Raw genomic sequence first — 27554 nt, 5'->3', positions numbered from 1 at the left:
AAACAGGTTGTCGTGAACTTTTAATCTATTAGCATAGCTCGGCCGCTAATCATTCGACATTTAAATATTTAAACAAATCTTAGGTACGCTTAGTCACGTTAACCGATTTGTAACATCAAGATGTTGTCCGCCGCCATATTTCATCCAGGATTGTGATCGGCCAAGTCTACTGAATAACGCTTATCATCTACAAAGCACTACTCGAACGGTTTTTGCTTAAAATGAATTCAAATTCTGCTGGAATGTACGCAAGTCATCGCAAAATGTTCTGACATGCTGGGATATGACAAAATGCCTCCAATGATGTACTTACGATGTAATTATTGAATTTTCCTTGTCTTTGAACTTCATCTTTAATTTTGGAAATTGTTTCACAAAGTTCACACGACGCTGATGGCGCTTTGAATGACAGGTTGTGCAAGCCAAAAGACCAATAAAGCAGATTAACACGACAAGTGACAACAAGGTGCTAAAGGAATGCTATCCATTGTCAGGTTCGAATGTTTGTCATAATATACTGGGACAAATTTACTGCGGTAAGCAACTCAGATCTGTTGTGGTTAAGTGTACTGAAGAACCTCACTGTAAGAAGACTTTCTTGGGGCGGCGAAAGGAAACGCAATGCCGGTGAATTAATTGTTTATATCCGATGAAGTTAAGAGTGTTGAAGAACAGAATTATGTAAACAGGTCTGAAACTTTTGAATCGGTGGCTCCCGCCATGACAAGATTTGAGACTTACTTTGCGAAAGCCATCCCGTCGTTGCTGCTTTGCTGTGCTTTTTGTGGAGGTAGGTGAACGACCAAAGCCATTTATTGTATTATAAAGAAGGATCAGGGAAATTCTTATCATTCACTCACCATAATTATACAACAACACACGAAATTCTCTCTTTGCTAAACTTGGGCTGTTAGATATTCCTGCATTATTCCCAACCCCATATCGAGTTTAATTCTTTTCACTATAGCTTTACCTTGCCTTTAAGCTTTCTGTTACATTTATCTCGGGCAAGAAAAGCAGGTGAATTTAGTCATGTCTAGGTTTATGAATAAATGTTGCCAATGATGTATGTAATACACCGTGTGAGTCTTTATCGTTACATGTAATCTTAAAACCTTTCAAAGTGATAATTAAATCCAAAAGCAAAACAAGACAAAGCGAAAAAAAAAACAATACAAATTTGTTTTATTCCATTGAGTGTCAATTTTGCTAAGCAAGTTCACTCGACTAAACTACGTCGTTACCTGCAAACTCCTTCTTAGTGTTGTTCCGTTTTTGACGTGTTGCCTTGTTGTCGTGTTGTTCGTAAAGGGCAAAGAGCGTCGGCATGCTTAAAAGCAACGATTATACTTTTCCCCATTCTTTAATACTGGTAATTCAAGCTACTCTTGAATGTAACATGCGACAGCGTTTGAACAAGGGATTAGTACGAGAAGATTAAAATGAAGTGTATTGTGTATTGAATGTAAGGACGAGAACCTGATATTTTCATGTCATGGAATAAAGAAGTCAGTTCTAAGTGACTGATAGATATGAACACTAAAGAATTCGCTGCCAACATCCGACTTTGCACCCTGTGCCACTAAGCGCCCATTCGACTAGATAAGCGAAGTCGGTTCACAGACCTACCATTTTCTCACGTTTGAGAGATGCTTTCACCCAGTAAGTACTCGTTATTGAAATTGATCTACACTGATTTCAGTCTGCGATACACAAATGTCAAGGAACTAAATGTAGCTGCATCACCGACCCACGTTTGACAGTAATGCACTGTCCTTTTCATCCCCCTTATTATATAAGCTATATAAGTATATGCGCCTTAAAACGTAAGGTTTTTAAGCCGTTTTGGGCAGAAATAGAGTATCGATTTTGGCTATTTTGGTATCAAATAGGGTATGGTTTTTGTATTCTAGTCTTGAAATGGGTATGCTTTCTTTAAGAAGAAGCTAAGAACATCAACAAAAGGCCTCCTCAATGCATTTAACATCGGTCTGAACTAGGGAACTAATTATAAGGCAGGTCTGGAAAAGAGTATTGATTTAAGGGTCAGGTGTTAAATAGGGTACCAAATGTTTGGTCAGGTAATAAATAGGGTAGGGAAAATCCAGATTTTGGTCTTAAATAGAGTAAAGGCTTTGGCCTGGGAAGCGGGCCGCACAACCCGGCCCAATTTTTCTGGGAGTACCTTCCCCGGGCTTTAATAAATAATGACGTTAAAAATAGCATTAAATAGAAGTAGCGGATCGGTATTAAATCGAATTTTTTTCCCCGTCATATCTGCGTCCTCTATTTTCCTTATAGTTCCATCTAATGGTTTGAAGTATTTGACGATTGGCGCCTACTCCCCTTTAACACCGGCATGTCAGTGGACCGGTGGACACGCGGTGAAGCAAGTCATCGAGTTAGCCCTAAGTCAAGTGAATAACCGATCAGACATCCTACCGGGATATGAACTGCAAATGGTACTCAACGACACCAAGGTCTCTGCACACTATTAACGATAGATATATTTAACCCTAAGATTATTCGCTCTCCATCTCTAATACAGTTTACAATTAAATTATCAGGTCAAGTATGAAGAATAGGGTGTTTCTTTTAAGCGCCTATGGCCTGGTACAGTTTCCCGCGGAAGTTTTGTTCTAAAACTCAAATTAATTTAACACAAATATTAGCTCGAGAAAGAAGAAAAAGAAAGAACTTAAACACAAATATTAGCGTGAGAAGAAGTTTGAGGGTTTATAAGCAGTTTTAACAAACACAAAATTTCGAAGAGCTGCCATCAGCGCATAGGCCCTCGACTACAATACTAAATCGTCCTGTACCTGCTCCATGCCTAAAAATGACAACGGCATTCAGTTACTGTAAATTTCAAACCACTAGCCATCTCTACTTCGGCGAATAATTGTAGATATAAATGTTTCGAAATTTTCCTCCAAAATAAAGGGGAAACGAAAACCATTGGGTGGCGAACTCCAGCCTTGACTGCAACGTACTGCATGCAAATGATGATAGTACGCAATGCAATAGCTCAGCCAATCCGTTTGCAGTATTTGCCTTAGCATATAAGTAGAATTCTACTAAATTTGTTATTTCTTTAGCATTAGCAAAACTTATTCTTCTCCGCAGTGTGATCCTGGAGTTGGCATGCACATTTTATATGATCACATCTACAACAAACCAACGAAAATTATGCTGCTCGGAGCAGCCTTTTCACCAGTCTCTCAGCCCATAGCCGATACCTCGAAGTACTGGAATCTACTTCAGGTAAGCAAGCAGTTAGGATTGAACCTCTGTCTAACAAACTCAGGGGTTTGCTTACGATGTTCCATAGGTTTTTACTTGTTATGTTGTCCACAACATTAACACTGATTTGATCCAACGGAAGGAAGATAATTGTTTTAAGGAAACTAGCCATTTAATTTAATTTCCATTATACGTTTTAGAAAAGAAAAGATAATTTGTAGTAGGTAAGCCAGTTTCTCTACACTTATTATTATTTATTCGATACCAATATGTAAACGGAATGTAATTTCAATGTAAACGGCAGGTTCATTGTCTCCTGTTTTTTCTATTACAAGACGTGTACTTAGTTTAAAAATAGTTTACTTAATTAATCGAGAATAAAGAAAAAAGATAAATTGTACCACTCAAGTTCTGATTCCAACCAATGTCAGACAATTAGTCCCACCTTGCCGCATCTTCAAGTCCCGCTCTGACCACTAAGCTGGAGTTGTTTCTTGGTAGACCCTAGTTCAACTCCTCAGTCACACTTGTAAATAGCCAACCGATCTGCCTCTCGCCAGTTGGGATTTTAAGGCTGTTATGTTTAGTTGATATTTTTTGTTTCTTTCAGTTTAAGTGGCATGCCTGTGAAATAGCTAGGTGTAGTTAAGCAAATTGTAATAACATATAGACATTTTTTGAACATTTTGAACATCTACTGATTAATTAAAGAAAAAGAAAAGATAGCTTTGTTTCTTTGTTTCTTCTTCAGGTGTCTTACGCATCAACATCTCCAGCTTTACAAAACCGAGAATTGTATCCTCGTTTCTTTCGAACAATTTCTTCTGACTTAGCCTTCAACCCAGCACGTGCCGCATTGTTAACAAAATATGGATGGAAAAGAGTGGCCACACTGCACCAGAATGAACCATCGGGAATCTTCTCACAGGTATGTTCAAAATGTTGTCATCTCGATAAATATCAAGCTGGACGATTTCGTCGAGATTTCTTAGGCCACTTTAACAAAAATGTTTAGTCGAAAGGGAATGCCGATCGAAATTTTGACTGCTGCCATATAATTCACGAACACGGCCATACTATATAATAATTGCGTTTGCTTAAATAAATGGCAGGCTCTTGTATCAGTAGCACCCATCTACTAATCTCGCTAAGCGTTTTTCTTTATCTAATGTGGCTTTCTCTACATAGGCCACTAAAAAACTCCACAAGTTTCTCCATGACATGGATATTGAGATTGTTGCAGGAGAAAGTTTCTCTGGAAATCCAGCCAATCAGCTAGCGAATATCAAGGTAGGTTCATCTTAGTTCACGAACTATTTCATTTGTTTATTTTACCAATTCAGTATAGCTTCAAATTAACCGTGTTTTTATTCCTTTAGAGAAAAGATGCGAGAATTATCATCGGCAGTTTTTACGAGGAAAGTGCAAGACATGTGTTCTGCGAGGTATTGTTAACATTTTTGCGACTTTTTTTTGTCTTTGTTTTATTTTCGTATTTTTGATTTGCTGCTTAGCGCAAGCCAGGTATTACCTTTTCTAACCTCTTCTCGATTTTCTCTTTGTTTCTACCCTAAAAAGTTGTTCTTTACCTACTGAGGGGAAAAGGTCTTTGTTATGATTTTGAAATCAAAAATCTGTATTCTTTAACAGGCTTATAAACAGGAAATGTACGGTAAGAGATACGTTTGGATCATTATCGGTTGGTATGAAGACAAATGGTGGGAGAGAAGCCTGGACCAAGATGATATCAGCTGCTCTACAGATGAGATGACGAAAGCAGTGGAGGGATACCTAGCAACAGATCATTTGAATCTGAACGAGGACGAAATAACTTCCAACAAAAGAACGGTATCTGGCTGGGTAGGTAATACAAGTAAAAAATTGATATGTTATTTAAGTTTGAGAAAAACTAAAAACAAAAAAGCAATAAAAACAAAAAAAAAAAAACCCGCATATCATGATTTGCAGCAAAAGTCATGTACGTAAAATAACTTATGCAGTCAGTTCCGGTCAGTTCACATCAACTAAACAAGTTTCACTAAATCAGGTTTAGATTTTTCTAATTTGTTGATTACGCTCTCCAGTCATCTTGAGAAGACAAGTTTCAAACCACCTTACCAAGTATTTTGATCAGACAAGGTATTATCTTGTTTAGTTGTGGGGTGCGCGTGGTATGAGCAATTCATTTTTAACTTTCTTCAGTTATTGAAACCACTTTTAAAACGCGTTTAGCTTGTTGGTGTGAACGAAGTATTAGCTATGCCTAAAACAAGTAATTTTTAGCTATATTAGATTAATATTTAACATTTGTTCTGTTCATTTCCACAACATTCCTCCTCAGACTGCTCAACAGTATGCCAAAGAATTCAAGATTTTAACTGGATTCAACGCTCGTCACGAGGCCTCCTTCGCGTATGACGCGGCCTGGGCAATAGCTCTGGTGCTGAACACATCAATTCACCGGCTTGCAGGTACACTCGAGCCGCCTAAATAATGAAGGTCGCATTCATTCTTACGCGCTCACTTTGTGCTAAGAAACAAACGGCCTAAAATGATTTTTGGTAACAAATGTCATTTAGTAACAAAAATTTAAAAGATATACCGTAATACACCATAAATCAAAATTTTGCGGGGAAACACATTGGTTACAAGAACAAGCCAGTTACATTAAACGAATTAAGAGGCTGTCTCTGTAAGAACCGACCACTGATTTTACTTCGAAAATTCGATTTTTCTCATAAGCTGGGATTTCAAAGCCCTTACCTAGTCAATCGCTAAAATGGGTTTTATTTCATTAAAAATTCCAGTTGAAGTTTTCTAGGATTGACTGAAGTTCGGTCCGTTCGACGCAAGTTTCATGCCCGCCGAAACTGGAAAAATAGCACGTATTGCCGGCGCTCTAAAAAAAAATAATATTCGCTCAAAAGTCCCAATTCCTTTTCTCAACTATAGATATATCATAGCAGTTTGTTTAGCCATGTTGCAATTATAATTCAATGTTGTTCCTTCAACGGTTAAAAGAAGATTTTCTACCCGTTAAATCGAGTTTTGAACCGAACGCAAAAATAGCTCTACTTTGCAGGCATGTTTTAAAAATGTGGCACCTGTTTGAAACTGCTGAACCACATGGATAGTAAGTATAAATGTCCCTTAATTTAAAACAATAATAAAATTTGTCTGCCCTCTAGGTTTTCAAAACTAACGACCGCTTAAAGTTCAGGAAATTTTGAAAATATTCCAGTGAGTAACTAACACACTCGCCTTCGTAAAGTGCTCCGATAAATTCCCGTAAATCTCTTACCTGGCTTCCCGTTATTATTCACGGGAAGATTGGGAACTAAATCACTTGTTGTAAACACAAAATGGCCGTGGGATTTTATATCAATCCTTCCTTGGCTTCCCGAATCACCGTTTACTGTTCATACATGTATGTGTGCCGAGAGTTGTCCAAAAGAGTGTTTCTACAAACCTTTCAAGAGGAGTCTACATGATTAAACCGGCTTCGAGGAAAACAATGGTCAGTAATACAAAGATATCGAAGTATATGACGGTCACGCTCGACACAGATGAGGAACGTATAAATCGACTTTATATACAAACCTACAGTTGGAAGGAAAAACTGGCATTTTTAATGCTACCTAGGTTTCAAGGATCGCTGCAAAGGACCAAAACTTTAATCTTGAAGCCAGGTAAGAGATTTACGGGAATTTATCGGAGCACTTTACGAAGGCGAGTGTGTTAGTTACTCACTGGAATATTTTCAAAATTTCCTGAACTCCAAGCGGTCGTGAGTTTTGAAAACCTAGAGAGCAGACAAATTTTATTATTGTTTTAAATTAAGAGATTTTTAGACTTTCTATCCATGTAGCTCAGCAGTTTCAAACAGGTGCCACATTTTAAAACGTGCCTTCAAAGTAGAGCTATTTTCGCGTTTGGTTCAAAACTCGATTTAACGGGTAGAAAATCTTCTTTTAACCGTTGAAGGAGCAACATTGAATTATAATTGCAACATGGCTAAACAAACTGCTAGGATATATCTATAGCTGAAAAAAAGAATTGGAACTTTTGAGCGAATATTATTTTTTTTAGAGCGCCGGCAATATGTGCTATTTTTCCAGTTTCGGCGGGCATGAAACTTGCGTCGAACGGACCGAACTTCAGTCAATCCTAGAAAACTTCAACTGGAATTTTTAATGAAATAAAACCCATTTTAGCGATTGACTAGGTAAGGGCTTTGAAATCCCAGCTTATGAGAAAAATCGAATTTTCGAAGTAAAATCAGTGGTCGGTTCTTACAGAGACAGCCTCTTAATTTTTTTTCTTGTTTGCCATATAATAATCATCTTATCGACTGAGCTTAGTCGGTCTGCATGTGAGAATCTTGACCTCGGTCGTGTGTACAGAGCTCACTGCGTTCGGTCTGTACTTAGGACCTCGGTCAAGATTCTTCAATACAGACCTGCTCTGATAAGAGCTAAATCATGCAGAAAAATATACTTCTCATAAAATGTTGTTCAACGCGCTGTTTCATTGGGAAAATGCTTTGGAGCAGCGCTATCGTTTTACAAAGGTCTTAAGAGCTGCTGTTACTAAATGCAAGAAAAGGTATAATCATGTGAATATGGGTTACAGAAATAACTACTGGTTAGAAATAAAGATTCTCTTATGGTAATTTCAGAAAGAGGAGAATTCTTGGAAAACTTCACTTACACAGACAAAGAAATGGCAGACATATTTGAAGAAACGTTTTACAACACCAGCTTCTTGGGAGTTACGGTATTTATGATGTTTATTGGCAAACCGGTAACCTGATTGGCTACTCAGCTTTAACCCGTGTATAGATGTCTTAAAATGTTAGTAAGTGCACCCCCATCCCTATTAACCCCCCTCTCTATTAAGCACCTCTGCGGAACTTCGAAGTTCATAAAAGCCTTCCTCATCTATATTTATCCTTTTTGATATCATTTCATTAACTTTGTATCTAATTAATGTTTGCCCCGTGCTACGCTCCCCCCCCCCCTCTCCTTGGGTAGCATAACATTTCTCATTATTTAAATGAGTTGTGTTTCGGTTTTTTGGGGGAATAAAAATTCTAAAGAAAGAGTTTCACCACCACCACCATACCTCGGAAAAACTAAACGAGCGTATCTTGTTCAGTATGTCTAGTAATTCCTTTTGCCACAAAACAGCTTTCAAGAATGTTTTAGAAGTGAGAAATGTCAGCTACATGTGTTTAATGAAGCAGGCAAGGTTATGATTCATTTACCTGTACTTCGTTGTCGTTCATTTTAGGGACATGTGTCATTCACAAAGTATGGCGAGAGAGTTGGCTACATTCAAATTGAACAGCTGCAAGGTTAGGAAAAGACGACTAGAATTCAAATGTCAGGTTATTGGGCGGCTTGGCGCCTAGTATCCCATCCCTAAGAAGTGACCAGGATCATAGCAATGTATAACAAGCTGAGGTCACAACTATCGGGAATTACTTCAATACTTCTGATTGCAGAATGGGTATCGAAATGTCTTTGATTTATTCCAAGCTCCTTGTCCAGAGTCCCCTAAAAGGGAAACGAAACATAAACTACAGAAAGTCACACGTGTGTGTTATGCACTTTTTATTATTATCCCTCCGGCTTCCCGTAGAATTAAAGAATTGCTTTGCCTTGATATATTCTTGGATGAAGACGTGTTTCGTTATCAGTTTAAATCACCTGGGCGTCGCCATGGTAGTTTATGGCGTCATATTGCGCGGTCAGGTATAGAGATATCAATATGGAGTCTATAGAGGACGACTTCTTGCTGGAACTGTGTCTATTCATTCCAAATATAAATTATAAATGATTAGAAGCCTTTTTATATCTCTAGATTCAAGCAATGTTGTATTTTAAAAACGTCCAACCACGAAATGACGTCATTATTACCCATCAAGCTTTACAAAAATAAACATGGCGATGTAAAGGAAATTTGAAATCTTAAAACAGCCGAAGTAAAAACCCCAACAAAGAAATATCGACTTCAAATCACTGTAAGAGTTGAAACCGAACGCAAACTTGTGTTTTGGAACAAATCTGTATTTTAGCTAAGATTCTGTGCGATGTTTCGCAACGTAAACGTAGGGAAGAGGAAATGCGATTTTTTATGCACGTCGGAGGGTTGGATAACTAACTCTGTAAAAACCAGGTATTTTTCTCTTATTCTTTATACTAATGTGAATCTGATTTTTTTTTATGAGATGGTGAAAGTAAACGAGTTGGTGTCTATGACGCCATAACGGATTCTATAATGATGAACGAGCGAGAGCCAATCAGATGGCAAGGTTAGTTTTTTATTCATTACTGGGTAGTTCCATCATAACACTGACAGCTTACCCAAATCAATCTAACAGTCAAAGGAAATATTTATTTTTCTTTTTGTTTGTTCCTCATTTGAAAGGCTCTGGACCCCCAAGGGACCGCACCATTCGCGAAACGGAGCTGAAATCAGTCTCTACAGCACTTTACGCTTTCATGGCAGTCTTGGCTATCATTGGAGTCTTACTGGGAATTGCCTTCCTCTTAATCAACTTTCTTTATCGTGAAAGAAGGTAGTTGTGGCTTAAAAAGCGTTAAATCGATAACAAACGTCTCTCTTTTACCGAGAAAAAGAATAAGAACGCGCCCAATTTGATCGTCCGTGTTGACGATGAGCGGCGCCACTTTCACGTCAAGTAAAATTGAGAAGAAATATATCAAACGTGAGAGACAGTGATTCATTGGGATATCCAAACACCGAGAAGAGAGTTGAAAATACGCCGCACAGCGGAGTATTTTTGACGAAAGTCGAGGTGTTTGGATAGCCGATGAAACACTGTCTCGAGAGTTTGATATATCTTCTCAATCGAAACAAAAACCAAGGAGTAAAGGGAGAAATAAATCGTCAAAATCTGTGTAATTAGGACCGGGTATCCAAACCTCCTTCGTGGTTGTGATACTCTTTATTTTAACTTGATGAATTATTAATGAAATTGAGAACGCTCAGTGAAATGAAGTAAACCTGTCCAATAATCTGCTTTTGAACACTACTGTACACAGTATTCTGTACTAAATTATAATAATACCCTCTTCTGCTCAGCACGTTACTAGCGTTCCCTAAGGGCATAAAAGCAGAATTAAAAACAAATAAAGTAATAAACACATAAATAAAGGGAGTCAAAGACATAAATTTAGCACTAATATCTTGATTTACCAACGTCTCGTAGAACAATAATTTGCCTTTGGCAAGGGTAATGTTTCGTTTGAAATCATTAATTGCTTGCCACTGATAAATTGTGATATCTGTTCTACTTCGTCTGGTAAGTTACCCATCTGAACTAAAACGCTAACGGGGTGTCCAACTATGTTGTAGAACTGATGTCATTTTTTTTCATTATATTTTCAGGATAATAAAGATGTCTAGTCCTCGCCTTAATAACGTAATCGTGGTGGGCTGCATAATGACTTACTTCTCGGTTATTTTGTTTGGAATAGATGGCGGATTGATATCTACTGAGCAATACGGAAAAGTTTGCATTGTGAGTAACTCATTTCTATGTATATTTATACCATGCCATAGAAAATAGAACCAATCAGAGTACAAGAAAATCGTTGTATACTTGACGGTATTACATCCAACCTTTTCACCACACACTTTATTGTTGGTGCGTCATCGAAAGTTTTATCTGGCGTTTCGTATTTATTTTGAAAACGAACCTAGCTATTTTTGTTTTCCTTTCTTTCTATAGGCTCGTGCTTGGATCATGTCTATTGGTTTTACTCTGGCGTTTGGCGCAATGTTCGCTAAGACGTGGCGAGTGCATGCAATCTTTAAAAGCATAACTCCCAAGAAGAAGGTGAATTAGTTTTAGAGCCTAAGAATGGAAATATTCGAGATAATGGGAAATATCATGAACATGTTTCAATGTAATTAGAAATTTATCATTAACTGACAAATTTTAATTACGCTATTAGAGGTGGGACGGACTAAAGACGGATAGATCCATGGTCTCAACTTAGCTCTATCGTTCTTTCCTGTTTAATTAAGTACCTGCAAAACGTACATCCAACCTGTCCATGGGTAATGAAGACCATTTCAACCACTCAGTGCCGCGGATCCCTAGGATTTAGGCTGTTTGACGAGGGGCTAATTCGTGAGATTGGCACAGTGACAAAGAACAGGGATGGTTATTTTTTCTCTTAGGTCATTCGTGATGAACATTTGTTTCTGATGGTGGGGGCCTTTGTGTTGTTGGACATTATTCTCCTTTCCTTGTGGACTGGGATCGAACCAATGTATACTGGCTATCAGCAGTTTGACGATAAGGTATGGTTAATAAATCAACAAGAAAAAACAAACAATTAAAAACAAAAAGAGCAAAAGCAGCAATAAAAAACGAAGCAAAAAACAGAAAGAAAAGAAAAGAAAAGAAATTTTAATTGTCCCCAATGGTTCTGATTATATAATGGTAAATTCATGGCGTCTGCCGATTGTGACATTATAATCGGGTTTGTATAGGATTTCCTAATGTTGCATTAGAATTCTGTAATCAAATACATATTGTTGCATTGCTGGACATTTACCACTGGAAGGACATTTAGCGCTATATTTTCACACGATAGTTCATTTTGGGATGTGGAAATGAACGCGACATTTTATTCATATGTAGTTTTTCAATCATCATATTAAATGTAGTCTTAGAATACTTAGACACAATAGGCATTGACTGCACTTAACTTGACGGACTTAGTACGTAAATAACAACGTTTGCATCAATTTTAGATGCGATTAGAGGACGACAGAGAAATCATCCCAGTCCTAGAACACTGCGAGTCTGACAACCTTTCGTATTGGCTGGGAGCAGTGTACGCGTTTAAAGGCCTCCTGTTGGTATTTGGTGTGTTCCTTGCGTGGGAAACACGCGCGGTTACAATACCAGCGCTGAACGACTCACGTTATATAGGTTAGTACGTTTAATTTTGTTAAGTTGGATCGTATGGTGCTTTGCGTCAATTACAGTCTGTGCAATTCTGAGAGAGTGAACCTTTCACCAGGGTTTTAAGATCAACTAGCCTAGTGTAACCACAGAAAGTGATTGGTGAAAGTTCAACAGTTCGTGCTCGCGGTCTGGGGCCAAGGGAAAGGGTGGGAGATTCCACCGATGCAGTCTTACAGAATAACGTTTCAGTAATTGAGGAAGGCAATATCTGAAACAATAGGTTGAAATTGTAAATTAAACAACGTAGCTGTGGTTAATTTACAAGAAACGTTACGTACAAGGTGCCTGTCAAGTTTTTTTCCAAATTTCTCTCTTAGGAATGTCAGTTTACAATGTTGTAATACTCTCCATTCTTGGCGTGGCTATCACTTCTGTTATTCGAAGTCACCAAGATGCAACCTTCGCCATTACTGCTGTGTTTATCATCTTCTGCACCACATTGACCCTCTGCTTTGTGTTCGTGCCAAAGGTTTGTTTACACACCACTTTTTTATATTTGCATAATTCGTAATAATTTTATGGTAAAATATAGGCGTTAAGGTTAGTGCGAATAGCTTGCTTGATCATCACTATCAACAGCTTTGTTGTAGAAACAATTGACAGTAGATCAGTGTATCTTTTTTTTTTTTTTTACCAATACTAACATTAATTCTCCTAATCAAGGGAAACCAGGGCCATAGCCAGTATGAAGCAAACTGAGGCATTTGCCTCCGTCATTTGTTTTGTTTTGTTTTTGTTTTTTTTTTGGATGGGGAAAGTTAAACAATACTAAAATGTAACTACGGACATTGCCTCAGTCATAATTTTTTTCTGGTTTTTTGTCCTGGAAACATTAATTAGAAGAAATCAGTGTTAAATACAGCGCCGCGTGCAAGTACCCTGGCGTACAGATGTTCAATGCTTACAACGTCCCTCAGACTAATCCAGTCATATTCCAACTGAACCGTATTTTTAAGGTGACAAAACTGTGGTCTCCAGACGGTGGAAACGAAGCCAGTACAACGCGTCGAAGTAATGCTAATCCAGATTCCTTGTCCACCATGGACAAAAATGCTGTCAGTATGACCATGGAAAACTCACAGCTCAAGAAACTACTAGCTGAGGTAGGCTTTTATCCTAATGTCAAATACGATGCCCAGGAATTGGCGGAAAATAAACACTGGCTTGTTCTCACCGGGAAATAATTGAAACGAAACGCAGTCCGAGGTTACCTAATGATTTTCAGCCCGTCACTTGCTATATACTTGAAGTAATATGTGTCATAATGATTACACTTCAAATTTAGTTTTACATCATTCATAACGAAATTGCTCTATGCCAACAAATATGCAACACAATAGCGTCTTCACACGTTCTTCTTTAGGTCTTAATGATTTGCCGGTGAGGCGGAGACCCAAAGGGTAGTGTGTTAGACACTTCATCTGGCGGTCCGTGTTCTACAGAGATTCTTACACCGTGGTCTTGAGAAATTATACTTTGTGTCCCCCTCTCTCCATCCAGGCCGTTTAACGCTTTTCCGAGTATAAAGTTGCTTTTCCCTTCACATGTTTTGTGTAGTGTGAGATTACTCAAGCTCAAAACTGAAGGACAAACAATATCAACAGAAAACCTCACCGACAAAATACAAAACTGAAATAAAAATTCTCGCCAATCCTGGGTTAGCTTGAACAACCCGGCCCAGGATAATAAATGTATATTCAAGAATTAACGCAATTTGACAAAAACATTAGTCAGTTGCCGCATTAAACAAATAAAATCACATCCTGGAGAGGAGCTATTATCCCGTTCGTCGTCGAAACGTTTATGATTTTTAAAATGATTTCTTTGGGCAACAGATTGATGGAATTTAAATGTCGTGTCTTAAACGTTATGTATAGCAGAGAGCTGGATCCAGAAACATGATCTTTATACTTGTCGCATTTTGTACGAGGGTCGAGCAACGGTTCAAATTCTTCAAAGAAAAAAAAACCCGCTAGTATATGGGCCATAGTGCATGGGTAGCGATGATTGTAATTTTCTAATACTTAGCTCTTATCAACCGAGCTGGAGGTCTGTATGGGAGAATCTTGACCGAGGTCGTGAGTACAGACCGAACGCAGTGAGGTCTGTACACACGACCGAGGTCAAGATTCTCCCATACAGACCGACTTAGCTCGGTTAATAAGATGTTTATTATATGGCAAAGAAGAAAACTTTAATTCGTTTAATGTAACTGGTTTGCTGACATTTTGCTTGCGAACGGCGATGAGCTTAACTTAAACCCGCCGAAATTTGCTCGTCCTCTTTACTTTTTCTTTTTTGTCATCGGGCTTTTTGGCACTTTCATAAATGATTGAGAAGAAAATAAAAGAAAATGGTGAACATTTTTGTATTTTAGTTTGCTACTTTTTCAACGCAAAATGAAACCGGTCTAGATGCCGGTCTAGATGGGAAAATCTAGACTGCGGTCAATATCGATTTCAGCCAATCGAATTCGTAAATTCGGTAGTTCCCAGTCCTTGTGAGACACAATCATATAATAAATATATCTTATTAGATGTTTTGGTGTGTAATATCGCTGTATATTTTTTATGAGTTGTGCAAAACGCATAAAAATATACAGCGATACTACACGAGCCCGTAGGGCGAGTCAAAATGCAAACAACGAGTAAAAATATACAGCGATATTACACACCAAAACATAGGAGATTATTATCCATCGGCTGTAGTCAATAAATTTATCAATGAAAGAGGGAGAGTGTGACAGTTTTGCGCGCGTGCGCCGACCTGTACGGCAAACAGGTTTTCTACTGTACAAATACGACAAACAGGTTTTCCACTGTACAATATCGCTGTATATTTGTAATGTTATTTAGACAGTATTCGCTGCAGTTGGATAACAAATCGAAATAAGCAGAGTATTTTCGCGAGATCCAATCCCTTTGTTTCCGTCACTTCATTTTTCTTTCTAGCGGGAACAACATTTAATGGAACTTAAAAGACTCTTGGAGGCCTTACCACCCGACTTAAGCGAGGATGCAAGCTCCACTAAGAAGTTCAAGAAACGTCAGTCATTGGTGAAATTCAGACAAGATGAGCAGTCATATACAAATGAAAACTTTGTGTCTGACGAGGAAATTGCTGGTAACAAGGGCCTGGGAAAAGACAGGACAAGCTCATCATCTGATCGTGGTGAAATAAGGATTTAAAGGAACATTGCCTAGCCAAAAAAAATTAACCAGGCCACAGCAAACTTAATTTTCCATGCTTTCTGCAACACGCAATATAGTTTTTTTTTTTTCTGGCACGATTGAGCCACTTTTTTGTACTATAGCCATCATTTCCTTTGTGGGATATAACTGCACATTATGGGTCATTATCTGTAATCATTATCTGTTATCGATGCGTCTGAGAAGCCGATGAATGGGCAGCAAAAAAGAGAAAATAAGATAATCAACAGATATAGAGTCGTATTAAATCAATGTTGATACATCCATTACAGAATTGTAGACCTATACCTAATGTACTAGCAGAAATATTCTTTAACAAAGGAAATGAGAAGCGTAACTTTTACACTGATGAAAAGAAAGTAATCTTAACACTTCGAGCGAATTTCTGTACTTTATGAAAAAGATGATTCCTACGGTGAAGCAGACAAATAGTAATTGTAACTAAAACTTCATTGAAAACATTAATTCAGCATACCTCCGTCGATTGGTTCGATTTTGCATTCTCATATATTATCATTGATAGCTTGATTACTATGGTTCAGTCAGATCTTGGTTACGTAATGATATATATCGATAGTATAAAACCGATATTGCCCTACGAACACAATTAACTTACAATGCTCCAAATCTTTCTTGGACCTTCATCTGGGTGCAAATCAGCTGAAATGATTTCTATTCTACATCAGGAAAGCTCCTGCATTCATAGTACGCACACAAAAAAGCAAAAACTAGCTCTTTCTACAATGTAATAAAAAGAAATTATGTCAGTTAAATTAGTTCTGAAATTCATCAGATTGTTTAAGGCAAATCCTCCGTAGAAAAAAAGATGGCAACTGATACATTCACACATTATTTTTAGTTCAGTTAAAAACGTACAGAAAAGTTCTAGAATCTTCAAACCTGGCATATACAATGTCGTTAGCACAGGGACAAATCTTGCAAAAATATGGCTTTCCTTGTACTTTGTGGGCTGTGTAAGGCTCGCATGGTATTGTGGTAAAATGTACAGCCCCCATCTTTTTTTTTGTTACGGAGAATTACGTCATTTCCTTGATTTTCTCAAGCACTTGCTGTTGTTTGTTTAATCATGCCATACTTGCTACCATTATCATCTGTATGATACAAAGTTGACGAAATCGTATATACATTTAAAATTATTTCGATAGCTTGTACCTAACTTACTATGTGTCAACTCTTTCACGATTCAGAGCGGAAATGTTTTTGTTAACTTTCACAAACAAAATCCCCGCAAAAATCTGTGTTTACGACACTTCCGAGTATTTTACAAGGATTGACCGAGGTTGCGTTTTGGCACCGCTTTGGGTGTTACATTTCCAACTAGGGCGCGTTTTAATTTAACCTCAAATACACAGGTTTTATTGTCATATAAACAAATTCTCTTCAGTTTGGGAATAGGCTCAAGACCGGCCAATTTCACTTCGCATCAATAACTTGAAAAATAGACATCTTTTAGGACTTCCCTAAACTTCCGTAGAGCGTCGAGCAGCCTCCCCGGCCAACATCGTTAACTTGAACCGAGCAGCACTGTCTTTAGAATCTACTGTTTACATTTTTGTTGCTGTTTTAATCGACGACAGGTGCTCTGTAGAATATTAAGAATGTTGTAAGAAGAGAAATGAATAAAAACAGCCAGAAAAACATCCGATCCATTATTAGGGCGGCAATACGCCATTCTTCTCTCTGTCTATCGTCTTCCTGTCGTGCGCGAACGTCCTCAGCCAGAGTATTGATATCTTCGAGAAGCCTCTCGGCGAACGAACTGTGGCCTCCTATGATACTCATACTGCGAACACTTCGCCTGCTCGGAGTGCTCCGACCGCTCTGAGAAATAAGCGACATGTCATCGCGAAACTTTCGTGGACTCTCCGGATCCGGCAGCGTCATGTAAGTATCGTCATCGAACACGACGTCACCGTTCAAGTCGAACTCGATTTTCCTTCGTTTGGCTTTAGGCGTCATTTTTGCTTCCTCTTCTGTCTCATTCCTGTAGCAGAACACTTTTGCCATGTACCCCAGGATGATGACACGTACCCATCCGGGCATCGGCGAAGTCGACGGACTACGGTGAAAAAAGTTTAAAATTGTGCAGGTTCCGACAAGTGACATTGCAGTGACAGACATGGTTGCGATGAAATACTGACCCAGCAATGGGACATCGTCGGACGTTGCCGGGAGTGTTTCAGCAACGAGTAACAAGAACACGGTCATTGCCAAGAGAACAGTAATGCCCAGACCGACTTTTTCTCCAGATTCAGGCGGCAGGAAGAACTTGATCAGTGTTAGTGTGGAAATTAAGGCACATGGTAGGATTAAATTGAACACATAATACAAAGGCTTTCTTTTGATAATCAAGTACAAGGTGACATCATGGTAAGGATACGGGCAGCAGTTGTAATATACCTTGTTTAACTGAGCCGGCATCGCTATTAGATTCCATTCACCATTTTGTAGGTATAGGTTTAGATCAGCTGATGGTTGTGCCGATTTCATTGTCAAGCGGTCGCCCTGGAAAGTCCATGAGCCGAATTTCAAAGAACAGTTTTGCTTGTCAAACGGGAAATTAGCCACGTTGATTTTGCAGGTGCTTGTAAACGAGGCTGGGGCATTCCATTCGTTGACTCCATTAGAGTGAAGAACAACAGATGTCTTATATTTCTCTAATCCACCGCCATTGCTGTCATCCGCACTGCAGACAAAACAATATAGATTGTGTGAATACTTCTTTCATTTTATTTCATTTTTTTTTTCATTTGATTTACTTTTTTCTGTTAATAATCGATAGCAAGAGATTGATAATCTGTTGTCGATAGCAAAAGAACAATTTCCCAGGGCTTACATTCTTGCACCGCAGTTCGAATCCAATTAAAACCTATTATCATCAGGAGCCATAATCGGGGAAGGAGATCGTAGGCGCGCGCCATTTCTAGTATTGGGGTTGTCCCCATGATATGGGACAATAATTCTATTTTTAGAACAAATTGCGCCATCACCTGCGGCACACGCGCGTACATGCTGCGAGGATTTTTGCGGATGTGGCGCGGGGGAAATAGCGTCCGAAATTCCCGAAATTTTTCATGTTTTTGGCCCACAACTCAACGTGTTTACGTCTGTTGGAATTTTGCTTAAGTATTTTCGTCGTAAGCTGCTCCAGTTTGAGTGAAGTGAGACAGTGTCGAATTTAGGCATGTTCCGCTGTAAGCTTATATATATCGCTGACCAAGTTGTGTTCCGACGGATGCTTCTTTTGCATGAGCTGTACATTACTCCACTTTAAATTTCACATATGTTGAAGATTAACAGCTTTTTCATTACACAGCAAAAAAACTAGCTGGATATATTTAGATATAGCAGAGCTTCAGGACTTCATAGTTTCCTAGCTCCTCTTGCCACACGCTTGCGAGGAATTTGTCAGTCCGATCGCGACCGAAAAGTAAAACAAAATAATTGCTAGTTTGAGTTTTGCTTGAATTGTAAGCAACGCTGGATGTTTCATCAAGGCCCAATAACTTTACGTCCGTAGATACTGCTCAGTTTTATTCGTGTAAAAATCCAGTAAATTCTCTGTTGTCGATGAATGAGAGCGCCCGCCGATGCGTGTTTTGTACGGTCAGTAAACATGTCAAATTGTACTTCCGCCGCACTTTCGTGTGAAAGCGTAAATCGAACTCAAACAATAACTCTATAGTTTTTAAATATGTTTAAGATTGATAAATGTTTGAGAGCATATTAAAAGCTAAGCTGAAAATATGTGAATAAAGCAGAAATAATCAGCAAAGTTACGATGACACTTTCTTTAAACAACTTGGAATAACGATTTCGATTTTGTTGATCGAGTTATCAAAACTCCTTGTCTATTTTCATTTTCGCAGTGTAAAACTTCACTATGCTTATGTTGAAGAAACACACATGATGTTAGTAGCCTTTTTTGCGTTCGTGAAATTTGTTATAGCATCTCAGCACAAAAGATAACGAAAGAAATCTTTGTCAAGATTTGTTGACAATTGAAAATACCGACTCGGACTTGAAAGTGCACGAGCTGCATTATGCAAAAGAGCTAATTGTACGCGTCAGACTTTCCTTTCAAAAACTTTTGCAAACTCACCAAAAACGCAGAAACAATAAGAAATCGTCAAAACAGGTTTTGGTTATGATGAACCATTGTCTGAGACACTCACAAATTAACTCGATACCAGAGTAGAGAGTTTTCTTGCTACATTCTTAAGTCAGAACAAACGCGAAAACATACGCGTAAGCTTACAATTAGCGTGAGCAGATCTTATTATTCATTCCCAGCGCGAGATTGAAGTCTTGTTTTCGACCCTGAAAAACCCACCTTTTCCGTTAGCTCAGAGCATAAAACTACATATAAGCGCCCTGGTTCGTATTCCCTGCCTTATTCCCTGCCATCGCTGTGAAAAATACGCAAGAGAATCTCTCAACTCTCACCATTTGATCACGCAACGTGACAACACCCACGCGAGAGCCCCCGACATGTGCGTGAATCCGCGCGGATATATGACGTCAGGATGGCGCAATTTGTTCTAAAAATAGAAAAATTGTCCCATATCATAGGTGCGCGCGAATCTCGAGACTTACGGTCTCCGTCCCCGATTATGGCTCCTGTTATCATTTGATGCAGTTCTTTATTTTTTTTTCATTGGTTGAGAGTCCACCACGTGACCTGCAAATAACTGTCGGTCGGACGACGCCGCACGGAGGAAAAAAAAAAAAAAAAAAATGAAAGGCCTTACTTGGCATAACTCAGTCATCCCCCTGGGGAGTAGAGCGAGGTATAGCATTGTTACCGGATGAAAATATTAAAGGACGAGAATGAATATTGTATTTTAGCTCCTTACTTACAATAAAAAAAATACATAAACTACATTTTATATTGCACGCTTCACTCACTTGTTATAAAGTATGACATCAGGGATCCATACTTTGGAGGGATCGACGTTCACTGATTTTATTCCTCCATAATGGGATGAATTCCATCCTAACATCGGATTTTCCCATTTCTGACAAAAAAATGCAACAAACAGCGAAAAGAGGTCTCAAAATTCGATTGAGGGTGACTGAAATGACTTTAATGACACCAAAGTAAAATCCACGCCAAAAGGCATACATTTCATGAACTGACGCCGAAAGATCTCATCCCATCCTCCAATTTTCCACACGCGCGTCACTACCTAAAGTCTTGCCGATCTCTTAGTATCACCCAGCTTTTTCATATATATTTTATTGTATTTCTCCTTTGGTTATGACTTACAATATCCCTTATACTGTCTTGGGAGTGTTTATCGCTGCACGTATCAAATAAAATCTGTTAAATCTTCAGCGCTCCACGCCAACTCTGGTAACTGAATCACTGGGGACCATAAAGGGAGCTGAATAAAGCCCGTACCTAGACACAGGTTGAGAGAGCCCATATTTTTGTTCCGTCCTCAAACTTATGTCCCTGGCAGAGAACCGTGCATAGGCAACTAGTCTCAGCGGAGCCTAAGAATGTTAATGCTTTTACAAAGGCTTCTGCCATGTCTGCTCCTCTTTCGATAAGATCACCTCCGTTTTTATTTCAATTCATGCTATGATAAAGACACCCCGAGAAAATAAAGCAATACCTGCCGAATCCAAACGTTCAACGTCAGAAGTTGAGACTTGCTGTTCTAGAAAGACAAATTAGTATGTCGGTGTCTTAAACAGTTAGGCTTTTTAACTTAAATGTAGGTTTCACCAGCAATTTATTATTTTTTCTATTTTAAATAAAGCCTAAAATCTACGTTTGCCGAGATAGGAAAATCTGAAAGACATTCTTGAAACAAAGAAAGTTTTTTGAAAATATTTTTTATCAGCACACTAAGATTTTCATGCCCCAAGGGGAACCTAAAATGGAACCCATACGAGAGCCTGAAACTTTGCCGCGCGTTTGGCAGCAGTAGTTCGTGCATCACTATTACAGTCGAGAACAAGAAGCCCAAGCTTTTTTATGAACGAATAGTCAACAAGACGTTACCTAGTTGATTCGCACTATTTTAGTAGGCGTTAGAGAGGAAAGCAGTTTAAAAATAAGAAATCTTGAGTATAGTTATGCCAAAATAATGGCAACACGCGGGGAATCGCATTCTGTCGGAGAATAAACATCAAACCATAAACCAATTGGGTTCAGAAATTCTCAGAAGAACACATTAAGTGCTCACTACTAAAAACCGTAATATCCGCATATCTGTTTCCTTGGGCTAAAATTTAAAATATAGTAACAGTTTATGATAACTGGGCTGTTGCTGTGGCTGTTGTTTTGTTTTCAGTTTTTTTCACACGCCTGTATTGTTGAATTTATCATATTTTATATCCTCTCGAGCTCGGCCAAAATTATCAAACGTTTCGTCAGATTGTCAGATCAACTTACCACTGAAATAATCTGAATCAAGCTCAAACTGAAATTAACATTGACAACGTCGCTCGTGTTGTAGACTGGCCTCACTTCTTTGTCGTAGTCTTTAAACAAGTTCCTCAGAAGGCGGAACTCTTCTGTTTCGCGTTTAACTGTAGACACAACAAGAAATGAAAAAGTAAATAACAGTTATTATCATTTGATGCATTTTTTATGTCAAGGGCCTATCACGTGACCCGCAAATATCTGCCTACAGATAATCGGCTGCTAAAGTGTAGTACCGTCTAAATGTGTTTTGCTGCAAATAATATTCTGCTCATGCGTAATTGTGTGAAAAATGGCAGATCGTTTTCTTAAGCTGTCAGGGAGTGATTTACGATCGAATGATAAAAAAATTATTATCGCAGATATCATGATTTGTCAGTGTCTCGCAGATTAATTATTTGTCTCAGCCTTCGACTTCGGCAGATTATTGAACTGCTCGCCAGGCCACTGACAAATCATGATATTTTGCCCAACTTCGTCCAATCATTGTTAATTATTTACAACAGGAAATGGACCATTAGAGGTTGCAGGGATGTGTGGCCCTTAAATCTATCTCAGTAGAAGGCTCCTAATTGGAATATGTCTGTAGAATATTTCAAAACATACTTTCCTTTTTTGTGTGTGTTTTTATTCCTTTCTCAATTAAATCCTCACAGGTTGCGCAATGTGAAGATAAATTTTCCGATACTCACACTTAGCTTTAAAGGCTAAAACACATGAAGACGCTACTTTCAACAAATTCGTTTCAGGCCAGGGCGTATGCGCACTGCATGTCCGTTAAGGTAACAAAAACAAGCAATGAACATTAAAAATAACGCACTTTTCGTATTGTGTTGTTGAACAGTCCATGTTATTACTTTCCTACGTAGCATAAATAAATGGGCAAATGATCGAGTGACAGAAGCTTCCACATGTAACAGTCAACTTGTTTAACCCATGGTTAAAAACGACACAAACAGATTAATGCTCTAGAGATTGGAATGTTTCCCTAAGGATAAACCGTCGTGAAATCCATTTCTAGCTAGGCAAGACAAACTCTCACAGTTACTCTCTCCACTGGCCAGGACGTATAAATGATAAAACCTGTCGAAAATTGTAGTTCGGGAAAAGTGAGTCCCTCCCGGGTACATCGGCTGATTCAATACTAACCTAATGCAACTGTTCCTTGCCAGCAGGTTGCGAAAATAACTGCCAAATAGAATAGATGTCTGGGTAGTCTTGCCCACATTCTCCTACATGTCTCATTCTTCATCAGCTAAACATGCTCCTATAGGATAGAATTATAGTATACTGTAAATTAGAACAAAACCAACGTTGCAGTAGTACAGTGTAACATACGTTGCCTGCCAATAAGTTGCCTTCATTTTACTGTTTGGTAAAACAACGCGAAACGGCTCTCACTATGGCGTAGACAATAAGTAGGTTATGACGTCACACCAGGTGTCTGCTACAGCAAGCTTTGTTTTGCTTTTTTTTTCAATTTCCCCGGAAATATTTATAATAATTTAACAAGGGGAATAAAAGCAATTTTTCGTTCAGAAACTCAATTTTCTTGCGGCTGTAAAACCAGGGAAATAAATGAAATGTCTCAATCTTGTATTGTTCGCCGTGATAATCTTTTGTCCACTTGGTTTCGTTAAAATGTCTGAGATGTGGCCATACTTTACTTTAAGAATTCTACAAAATATTGATACCCCTGCAATAAACAAAATCCACTTGACACGATTATTCTCAGCGAAAACTGAAATCGTTCCGACATATTCTTTCCACCGATCAAGGCTTATGCAATTTTTGCCGCGAGTGAGGGAATATATGCGGAAAATCAGCCTTGCAAGTCTGATATAAAAATAACATAGGATAACAGGAAGTAAACATCAAGTTAATAAGTCTACTAGAGTCAAGGTTAATCCATCGTTTCAGAATATTGGTCGTCTTTTCTCGTTGTGGCTCATTGCGGTTAACCAATATAAGTGAGTGAAATCAGACAATATACCACCGATAACCTAGAAATTACTCTTGAGAAATTACACTTAATGGGGTGTCTCGCCAAACTGATTTAGTTGAAAGCACATATTTAGTTTCCTGTCGATACAGACTAAATAGTAATCAACATTTTGACGGTTAATCTTATGCCAGAAAGTAAAGAAAGTAGTTCTCGAAGGCAGACGGATAATAATCTTACGTCATGGTGGATGAAGGACTTGTTATTTATTTTTCCCCAGCGTTGATAACGAGCATCGATACTCAGAAAAGAGATTTTGCTTTGAAATTATTACTAACTTTTGTCCCTTTCATATTGCTTTAGCACGATATGTCAGTTATTTCAGTCGCAGTAGATTTGTGTAAATAGTGAGTTAATTTTTACATGTTTTGTCTTTAATCCAAAAGGAACATTTGATTTCCTTGTCACGGAAGAAACTGTTTCAAATACGTCCACGCCTTTACGTAAAAATCCAACAGGTACTTTTCGAATTAAACTGTCTTAAATTTGTAAGAAATTTGGAATGTGCTTGAAATCGACATGAGTGATACTGTACTCCTCTTTGAAGATGTTCAGAGATAGCAGTAGATTTATTTCGATTTATTTAAAGCTGAAGAGTCTGTAACAGCTGTTCAGAGTAACAAATTATACATAAAGTGTAAGCTGAAAATATTATATTGACATGTTTGTAATTTCTTTATTTACGAAATTAACTTAAAACGTGAAAGTTAACTTGGTCGGCTTTTCTCACGGGTGTTATATTTTGTTGCCAATAGTCATAATAATTCGAATCGAATGTTGGTATTGATCGATTAATTCTACAAAAGGAAGTCGACAAATTGAATTGTAATCATTTAGTAAACTTGGCAGTAACTCATTAAAAAAACTTGAACAAAAACAACCATTTTCCCTTGGTCTTCAAATATACGAGTTATGAAGTCACTACGCTAAAATTAATTAAAGGAGAAGTCTTAAAACATGTCGTCAAAAACACTTCAGTTTTCACTAAAGAAGTAGTTGGAAATTGACTTTTTTTTTACCGGTAACATGACTTTGAAATTATCTGTTTATTTAAAGCAAACAGGTTGAAGATAATATCATTTACATTAGTACGGGACACTGCAAGCTTTGTAATTTAAATCTTAGTATTGATATCTGACCATTTTTCATGAAAAACAATTTCAGTCCACGCAATATTGCAAACAATTAACTCTAGCTAAGGCAATTGTAATCGATTTAGACGAAAGTTCGTTTTATTTGTTTAATTGCAGTTGCTTTATTTCAGTGGAGAGAAGTAATTACTGCTCGATTCAAGCACATCCATTTCAGTCCAGGTTCGTGATTTCGAGCTACCTTAAGTTTGGTAAACAAGGCAAAATTGAAATGACATTCCGTGAAATCTCACCTTACGAAGGCGTCTGTTAAATCCAGTGGTCCAAATATGTTTACTTCTTATTTTGACAGAACAGGGAATCCTGGAGATCGCTTCTGGCAAGAGATGCTTTTCTCCTCGAGTGTCAAAAGCACAAGCTCGGCGAATCAAAAAAAACGCCGATAGAAATTTTTCCAAGACATCAAATGACTTTAGTTCTCGACAAAACCTAAGCGCTGATTACTTTACAGCATGAAGTTCGAATGAAATTTCCAGAGACAGCTTGGTTCTAACCGTGGGAAGTCCCACATGCATAGAAAAGCCAATTTAACCACTCACAAATAAACAGGTGGCTCAAAACCGCTGTCAAGTAATAGAAAACAAGCGAAGAAAAAATGTAAACAAAGCTCTTTTCAGTTAAAAGCTACTACTTGCGTTTGTTGTACAAGATCTTTTTTAATCGTATTCAGTGAATATTTACACATATTGATTTTGTTATTTCCGATAATTCGAAGTTGTTACGCATACATGGTTTTGAGGGTATTTTGACAGAAGGAGTTTCTAAGTTTTCATTTGAATTACCTTCTTAACAATATCTCTCCGATTAAATTTTGAGAATGTGTAGGACCGTTTCACAGATTACATTTGAATGCAACTCAGAGCTTGTCTTAAAATTTAGTCGCTTTTAAATTTCGTCCTTTAGGTATAGACTGCAAAATCTCGCCGTCAAGTTCCTTTTGAAAAAAAAAAAGAAAGAAATAAAGAAATAACATTGTTTATTAATGTTTGGCTGTTTAATATTCTTCTTCCTGCCCATCGTATGAAAGGAAGCCGAAATAAACTTACAAATTATTTTCCGTGAATCGTCTGAATTTCACAGCATGACACAAATGGAAAAGCGGATATGTTGTAATGTGGAGTAATGGAAGAGAAAATTTAAATTGATTTAGCAGTTATGATCACGATTATTGAAATTACACTATTCTGGCATGGACCTTATTACGTACTGTTTTGGAAGCCATCTTGACGGGTGGTAAGGAACACGGATATTACAATGTTTGTATGGGTACGCGATGGCAAATAATTTTCTCAAAAATAGAATTTTGAAGAATTTATGAATGGCAGAGTTAAAATACTAGCTAAAAATTTCACTGACCAAATTTGAGAGGTGGAGCAGTGTTTGAAAGAGTCCAGTCGCGTTTTGAGTCTTCCATACATTTGTTTAGAATTTCTTTTCTGTGGCACGAGCTTGTTCGCGGAAAATATTATAGACAAGTGCATGGAAAATTAAAAACGCAACTGGACGCTTTCTAAGACAGCTACAAGTCTCAAATTAGGTTACTGCAATCCATTTTCTAATTTCTTAACTTTGCTATTCATAAGTTCTTCAGAATTCAAGTTTTAAGGAAACTATTTGCCATCGGATTCACGTACAATCTGTAATTTCTTACGCATGTCATTATGGTCAGTTAAGCCTCTTTTAGCAAGGTCCTAGTAATGGCTGTTGTCGTGGTTTGCTTAGATCTTTGATATACCTAATTACCAATGAATGATCAAGGTTTTATTGATGTCGAATTAGGAATTACGCAACGAATTGTAAAATGAGTTTTGATACCCGTCAATAGGTCGAGCGTCCAGCCTAGCTAGAATTGTACGTGAAGCTCCTTTGAGAATTCTCGGAAAGAAATGAAAGACGCGTTTTAAGTTAAAACCACTACAACAATAAAACCACTAATTCGTGCACGTGAATCAAGTCTTAAGCGGAGTTTTTTCTAATTAATTTCCTCAGAAAGCTTTTCGTAACTGTAAAAGTAAGCACGTAAATTACATAATGACCTGAAATTGTTTAAACAACTCGGTGTTAGATCGCCAAATGCAAACAAAGAATGGAAATGTTATTGTAATGGAATATCTATTTGCTCAGGTATTTTGTAGCTAAACTCTTTGATTTTCCCGGTGCGCAAAATTCCAAACAAACAAAAGAAAAAAACAACTACGTGTATGTTTAGACAGCCTTGGTCTTTACTCCGCCACCAGCCGAGTAGAAGCCAGCGAAAATGAAGCTTTTATCTATGATTGTAACTTTTTTCGTTAGTGTGCAGCTATCGGTAGGAAACCTTCCCGAGGGTAAGATTATTTTCTTTCTTTCTTAATCAAATTCGCAGTTAACATTTATCCGGCAGAACCCTTTTCTAGGTTTCTCATACATTAAACAAAGCATCAGCAACTTGTGCAGATTCAAAACTCATTACAGCTTAAATGTATCATTCTTTTCAAATTCT

The 27554-nt window shown here is 37.9% G+C and overlaps 2 protein-coding genes across 2 annotated transcripts; one reads left to right on the top strand and one right to left on the bottom strand.

The window, feature by feature from the left end:
* The first annotated feature begins 63 nt into the window (after positions 1-63).
* Positions 64-17128, top strand: LOC110053561 (gamma-aminobutyric acid type B receptor subunit 2-like). The gene is made up of 20 exons (XM_089272105.1): positions 64-316; positions 413-790; positions 2302-2480; positions 3127-3264; positions 3995-4171; positions 4432-4533; positions 4623-4688; positions 4894-5103; positions 5585-5714; positions 7922-8019; positions 8536-8599; positions 9476-9559; positions 9676-9826; positions 10660-10792; positions 11003-11110; positions 11458-11580; positions 12037-12217; positions 12571-12722; positions 13210-13356; positions 15205-17128. The coding sequence occupies exons 2-20, from the start codon at positions 721-723 to the stop codon at positions 15439-15441; spliced, it is 2550 nt and encodes an 849-aa protein (XP_089128231.1). The 5' UTR covers positions 64-316; positions 413-720; the 3' UTR covers positions 15442-17128.
* LOC110053610 (neuronal acetylcholine receptor subunit alpha-10-like) lies at positions 15683-26049 on the bottom strand. The gene is made up of 6 exons (XM_020759862.2): positions 25306-26049; positions 23069-23186; positions 21890-22026; positions 21105-21149; positions 20392-20501; positions 15683-18169 (listed from the first exon to the last, which is right to left on the bottom strand). Exons 2-6 carry the CDS (start codon positions 23169-23171, stop codon positions 17047-17049), a joined length of 1518 nt encoding a protein of 505 aa, XP_020615521.1. The 5' UTR covers positions 23172-23186; positions 25306-26049; the 3' UTR covers positions 15683-17046.
* Positions 26050-27554: the final 1505 nt, after the last annotated feature.

The sequence above is a fragment of the Orbicella faveolata genome, unplaced genomic scaffold (genome assembly GCF_042242905.1).
Source record: "Orbicella faveolata isolate gen_17 unplaced genomic scaffold, um_ofav_v1 contig_1, whole genome shotgun sequence".
In the NCBI taxonomy this organism is placed as follows: Eukaryota; Metazoa; Cnidaria; class Anthozoa; order Scleractinia; family Merulinidae; genus Orbicella; species Orbicella faveolata.
The sequence above is the reverse complement of the archived record's forward strand: the minus strand, read 5'-3'. Positions and strand labels throughout refer to the sequence as shown.